This window comes from Cnephaeus nilssonii (genome assembly GCF_951640355.1).
Source record: "Cnephaeus nilssonii genome assembly, chromosome: 6".
NCBI lineage: Eukaryota > Metazoa > Chordata > Mammalia > Chiroptera > Vespertilionidae > Cnephaeus > Cnephaeus nilssonii.
Window position 1 is genome coordinate 64,361,450 of NC_137077.1, and position 6,662 is coordinate 64,368,111.

Genomic DNA, 6,662 nt, shown 5'->3' on the forward strand with positions numbered 1-6,662 from the left:
CCAATACCCTTAACTCTTTCATTCTTCTCTCCCAAGACCCCAAACTCCACAACTTTGGTGCTCTTTCTCACTCTGAGGCCCCAAATCCCAAGCTCAGGGGCTCACACATGCAAATATTCCAGAATCTTCAGCTCTGAAATGTGTCTACTATCCACCCAGCCCCCAGGTCCACAGTCCTGGGCTGGCCCCTCAGGAGAAGCCACAAATTCAGACTTGTTAATCTGCCCTGGAGTCCCTCCCTCTTCCATTGCTGGCTGCATCCCAAGCTAGGCGGGAACGTGGCGGGGAGTGTAACTGGGAGGTGAAGTGAGACAGTTGTATAATCAGGACCAAAGGCCGCCCTTCTCTCCCACAGAGTATAAAGACAAGCCACCCCAGCCATCACCATGTGACTCTCACTCTCAGTGCCGTCATGCTGGCCTCGGGGCTGCTGCTGGCAGCTTTGTTGTCCTGCCTGACAATCATGGTCTTGATGTCTGTCTGGCGGCAAAGGAAGCTCTCGGGAAAGATGCCTCCTGGTCCCCCAGCACTGCCCTTCATCGGGAACTACTTGCAGCTGAACACAGAGCAGATGTACAGCTCCCTCATGAAGGTGTCACCAGGCAGGGGAATGCGTGTCAGGGTGGGGTTGGGGGCCTGCCCAGTCTGGCTGAGACTTTGTGGCAGGGGGTTGGCAAGGTTGGACTGAAATCTTAGGACGGAGGAGGTTGGTTTTTTTTAATGTATGTTTATATTGATTCCAGAGAGAGAGGAAGAAAGAGGGAGAAAGAGAGAGAAACATCATTGGAGTCCAAAACCTGGGCATGTGCCCTGACCTGGAATCAGGGAATCAAGCTGGTGACCCCTTGGTGCACAGGACGACGCTCAAGCAACCGAGCCTCACCAGCCAGGGCGAGAAGGGGGAGTTCTGAAGGTTTAGTACTGGGGTTCTAGCCAGGAAAGACCAGATCTTGGGATGGCCAGTTCCTGGACTGTCAGAACTTGGGCAAAATGTATCCCAGACTGTGAGGTCTGGGAACAGAGTCAGTTCAGAGCTGGGGGGCTCCCTCTCACCACTCCCACGCTTCCCCATCAGATCAGCGAGCGCTACGGTCCAGTGTTCACCGTCCACCTGGGCACTCGGAGGGTCGTGGTGCTGTGTGGACAAGAGGCTGTAAAGGAGGCTCTGGTGGACCAGGCTGAGGAATTCAGTGGGCGAGGCGAGCAGGCCACCTTTGACTGGCTCTTCAAAGGCTATGGTGAGGGGGACTCTGGGTGGGGGAATGTGGTCCAGTAGACTTGATGGCCTCAGTTTCCCAGCATTCTCCTCCCAACTTACCTACCCACTCAAGGCTGTGGCCGAGCCCTTCCTCTGTCCCCTCTGTCCCCGTTCCTGTGTATCCCTGTGTCCTCTCCAACGTGTCTTAGAGTTTCTGCGTCTCCCTGCTTCTCTCTGCCCTATCTCCCAGCTCTCTCTCACCAGATATCTCTTCTTTCTCTGCATCTCTTAGAAGCTCTTGGGGGTTTTGCGTTGGAACCCTGGTCTTCTGTCTCCATGTGTCGTTTTGTCTTTTTCTCCTTCTCAGCTTCTGTGCCTCCCCGTGTTTGTCTCTCCCTCTCCTTGCCTCTCATTTTCCTTTGTCTTAGAATCTCCCATTATTTCTGCTTCAAAATCCCCAGGCCTCTGCCTCCTGGTAAAAGCCTCTTCTCTCTTCCAGACCCTCTCTGTGTCTCTGTATATATTTTTCTCTCTTCTCCAGCTCAGTCTTAGAATCCTTCTCAATTTTTACTCCCACCTCCCATATCTCACTTCCCCTCCTTCCCTCCTGCCTCTTTCTCTTCATGAGAGTGTCTCTGCATCTCTGTTTCTCTGTACATCCGTTTTGCCCCTTTCCTTCTGACCTTCTTCCAACTTGGTCTCTTTCTCTTTCTGTATTTCTCTAAGTGCTCTCTCTCTGTCTCTCTCTCTCTCTCTCTCTCTCTCTCTCTCTCTCTCTCTTTCTCTCTCTCTCTCTTTCTCTCCCCTTCCCCACTCCTTCTGACCCCGCCCCTCCCCACTCCTACATCCCCTCCCTAGGCGTGGTGTTCAGCAATGGGGAGCGAGCCAAGCAGCTCCGGCGCTTCTCCATCAGCACGCTGCGGGACTTCGGCATGGGCAAGCGCGGCATCGAGGAGCGCATCCAGGAGGAGGCGGGCTTCCTCCTAGAGGCCCTTCGGGGCACGCGGGGTGAGCCTGGGACCCCCGAGAGCAGAGGAGGAGAGCGCGTCTGGCCTGGAGGGGAACCAGGTTGGGGGAAGGCGTTCCTCGAATCTCAGACTGGCATCCGACCGCCAAGTTGACTCTCCCCAAATCCCTTCTCTCCCCCCTCCCAGGTGCCTTCATCGATCCCACCTTCTTCCTGAGCCGAACTGTCTCCAATGTCATCAGCTCCATTGTCTTCGGAGACCGCTTTGACTATGAGGACAGAGAGTTCCTTTCACTGCTGCGCATGATGCAGGGAAGCTTCCAGTTCACAGCCACATCCACGGGGCAGGTAACTGACCCCAACCTGGCTCTGCTGTGGCCCTTGCACAACCAGCCACCGCCTCCCTTACACCGACACCGGTGCCCCAGCCCCTATCCTCCTCCAGACCTGGGTCCCCTCAAAACCAGCCGTCTCCCTTGGACAACTGAACAGTTGAACAGGAACTCAGGACAGGTGCCCAATACCCAGTCTCCAATACCTGGAATCTCAGCTGATAGTCCTTACCACAAAAGAAAGGGAAGGAAGGACATCTGGGTGTGTGTCTCAGTCCACCTCACCTACTATTCAATCCTTGGACAGGAGCCCGCACGCTGATCCCGCATGAAAACGTAGACATCTGTTTCCATCCAGCCCCATCTAAACACTAGACCCCCGGACAGGGGCCTGACCGGTGCCGCCCTTGCCCCGGGACAGGCCCCGCTCCCTTCAGGTGTCGCCCGCTGACAGCTGTCCTCCCCCCTCAGCTCTATGAGATGTTCTCCTCGGTGATGAAACACCTGCCGGGGCCACAGCAACAGGCATTTAAGGAGCTCCAGGGGCTGGAGGCCTTTATAGCCAAGAAGGTGGAGCAGAACCAACGTACCCTGGATCCCAACTCCCCGCGGGACTTTATCGACTCCTTCCTCATCCGCATGCAGGAGGTACCTGCCAGCAGCCAGTGCAAAGAAGACCAAAGCCTAGCAGAGGAAACTCAGGCGGGGGGCAGGGGATGGGGGAGAACAGAGGCTCATTCAGATGATGCCCCCATCATAATCCTCAGGACCCCAATTATAATTCACTGTTCTCTCCACTGAGCCTTCACCGTGGGCAGGCTTGTGTGTGCAAATCATCATAATAAGCACATCTATGCTACCTCCGTGCACCAGACACCATTTTAAGAACTTAACGGTATTCACCTATTTAACACTCACACCAGCTCTTGGAGAAGGTTCTACTATGACTCCAATGTGACAAATGAGGAAACTGAGGCCCAGAGAGTATGAGTGCCATGCCTGAGGTCACACAATGAGGAAGCAGTGGAACCTAGCTCCAACTCTGGTCTCTCAGACTGCAAGGCTGGTGCTTTTAGCCACCATCTCTTATCTTTCATTCCTTGGTTGTCAGGTACACCTGTGTGGACAGGTGATCTGGCTTTACTACGTGACATTAGAGGGTCCCCCCTCCTAACTGGATGGGCTTTATGGAGTGTGAAGTTCAAGGTGAAAGGACCAGGGAGTGTATTCTCCCTGGTAAGCTTCAAGATTTTCAGTGAAGGAATAGGATGCTGTTGCTTAAAATCCGGTCTGTGTCTCAGAAAATGTCTCTCTTCAACTGTCTCTGATGCATTCTATCATGGTCTCTCTCGCTCCCTGTCTCTATTCCTTCATTTCTAAATATTTCTATAATTAAAAAGCAACAACTAAGTGGGTAATTAAAGAACAGATAGTCAGCTGGGTAAGGAGTGTGCAAAGAACATTTGGGTAGAGCCACCAGCCTGGAAAAAGGCCTGGCAGAACTAGGGTCCCTCTTCCCACCTTTGGTCCAGATCTATAAGAAGTGGGTCCAGAGGGAAAACCCCAGAAGGGCCCTGAGAACGTGGGGGAGTGGGCTTGGCCTGAAGCCATCTCTCTCTGCAGGAGCAAAAGCACCCCCACACAGAGTTCCACTTGAAGAACCTGGTACTGACCACGCTGAACCTTTTCTTTGCGGGCACCGAGACAGTCAGCACGACCCTGCGTTATGGTTTCTTGATGCTCATGAAGCACCCAGATGTGGAGGGTAAGGCTGGAGGGGGCAGGGAAGTGAGGGCCACAGACCCTCAAAATTCCTCTGAGCCTGCTGCAATGTCCCCACCTCTCTCACATTTCTGGACCCTCAGACACACCCTGCTAGCCAGAGACTGGGTGATGATACTTGCTAATAGGGACCAGGCACGTTTCATTCGCTGTTAACAAATTGAAAATATCTGAACTGATTGGTAAATAGCTCCACCAAGTGCCCACTACCTGCCCCTCCAGGCCATCCCCAAGACTCCTCCCTCCCAGCTTCCCCCATGAGTCTGGCACACCAGGTTAACAGGACCCTGCGCCAACAATGCTTATGACCAACCTGTTTCGAATGATCATCTGAATGATCCAGTTGCACATATTTGGGCTATCATTCCTGCCCCAAGACCCCTAGATACCTAAACATATTCCCCCTTATCCCACAGCCAAGGTCCATGAGGAGATTGACCAGGTGGTTGGCAAAAACCGTCAGCCCAAGTTCGAAGACAGGGCCAAGATGCCCTACACAGAGGCGGTGATCCACGAGATCCAGAGATTCGGAGACATGATCCCCATGGGCGTGGCCCACAGAGTCACCAAGGACACCAAGTTTCGGAACTTCCTCCTCCCTAAGGTGCTGCCCATGCTCAGCCTAGAGGGACCTCCAACCTACATCCTGTGACCCAGCACCCCATCCTCCTTAGAAGCTTCCCAGCCCTTGTCCCCCTCCCTCAACCACAGACTTCCCCAATCACATGTCCTTTCAACCTTCCCACTCAGATACGGGTCCCTTTAACCCACCCATATCTCCCCAAGACCTCTTGCCTCAGGGAATATGAATCCCATGTCCCCCAAACGTCCTGCCTTGAGAGACATGAGCTGCATGTACCCCAAAGCTTCTACTTCAGGAGACACAGACGCCATACTCCTCAAAATTCCTGTCTCAGGGACATAAATGTCACATCCCTCAAAGCTCCTCCCTCAGAGAGGACCCTGGCTCCCATTTCTCCTTGCCTAGAGCACCCACATTCCCCCTCTAACCTCATATGCTCTCAGCATACCCGTTCGTCCTTCACCTTGTCAAACCCTTCCTCCTCCCCACCAGGGCACTGAAGTGTTTCCTATGCTGGGCTCCGTGCTAAGAGACCCCAAGTTCTTCTCCAACCCTGGAGATTTCAACCCCCAGCATTTCCTAGATGAGGAAGGGCAGTTCAAGAAGAGTGATGCTTTTGTGCCATTCTCCATTGGTAAGAGACCACTGTCTGTTGCCAAGCCACCCGTCACACCAACAGGGGCCTCCTTCATTCCAGCTCCCCTCTCCGAGATGCAGCCTAGTAGCTTTCTCCAGCTTGGAAGTCCCTCTGATTATCTACCCTGAAGCCAACCAACTGTAGCCCTCTTAACTAACACCTACCAAAACTCAGGCAAAAGGAAAAGGGTGATTGTACCTACTTCAGAGATGGGGAAAATCAAGGCCCGGAGTGAGTCAGAGACTTGCCCAAGGTCACTTGAATTCTTCAGACTCCTAGGAGATGATAGCACAGCAGCCATATGTGTATGTTTAGGGGGAGGGTCGTCTAAATTCCCATTGCTACAGCCTACTGTAGCTCACCCCCATCCCATGTATAAGGGAAACAGGCTCAGGCAGGATTAGAGACTTCTCTGAAAGTCTCCAGGCCACGGATTCTGTCCCCTCCTCCCCGGGGAGAATGCAGCTGGAGATGCAGAGAGGGAAGAGGTGGCAGTGAGAGTAGGCCTCACCTCCACCCTTCCCACCCTATCTTGTCAGGAAAGCGGTACTGCTTGGGAGAAGGCCTGGCTAGAATGGAGCTCTTTCTCCTGCTCACCACCATCATGCAGAACTTCCGCTTCAAGTCCTCGCAGTCACCCAAGGATATCGACGTGTCCCCGAAACATGTGGGCTTTGCCACCATCCCACGAAACTACACCATGAGCTTCCTGCCACGCTGAGCTAGAGCTGCCACAGGGCAGGGCTAGTGGGAGGAGCAAATGGGAGGGCGGGACCTGGAGAGGCGGTGCTAAGGATGGGGGTGAGGTGGAGGAAAAGAAAGTGCAAGGTGGATAGGAGAGTGAGAAGAAACAGACGGGCTGTCTGTTCACCGTGTTAGAGATAGATCCTTCAGAGTTGGGATGAGATAAAGTGAAACCTTACACTATACCGTGCATGCTTATAATAATAATAGTAACAGCTATTATTTATTGAGTAAGTACTCTGTGTCAGCTCTGTGCTAAAAGCATTACACACTCACCTCCCTTAATGCTCACAAACGTATGGGATGGGAACTGTGTTCATACCCATTTTACAGGTGACACAGCTGAGGCTCAGAAAGTTTAAGTCTCTATCTGAGATGCCACAGAACACAATAAGTGCTCAGAAGTACTCAAGCACAGA

The 6,662-nt window shown here is 53.1% G+C and overlaps 1 protein-coding gene across 2 annotated transcripts; it reads left to right on the plus strand.

Moving 5' to 3' along the window:
• Positions 1-412: 412 nt before the first annotated feature.
• Positions 413-6,220, plus strand: LOC307102282 (cytochrome P450 2A13-like; the record flags this gene model as incomplete). Of its 2 annotated transcripts, XM_079775783.1 has the most annotated exons (9): positions 413-592; positions 1,076-1,238; positions 2,057-2,206; positions 2,353-2,513; positions 2,969-3,145; positions 4,121-4,262; positions 4,696-4,883; positions 5,355-5,496; positions 6,039-6,220. In XM_079775783.1, 9 exons carry the CDS (start codon positions 413-415, stop codon positions 6,218-6,220), a joined length of 1,485 nt encoding a protein of 494 aa, XP_079631909.1. The 2 variants fall into 2 exon arrangements, with proteins under 2 accessions (XP_079631909.1, XP_079631910.1); XM_079775784.1 differs by lacking the exon at positions 1,076-1,238 and having other exon boundaries at positions 413-614.
• Positions 6,221-6,662: the final 442 nt, after the last annotated feature.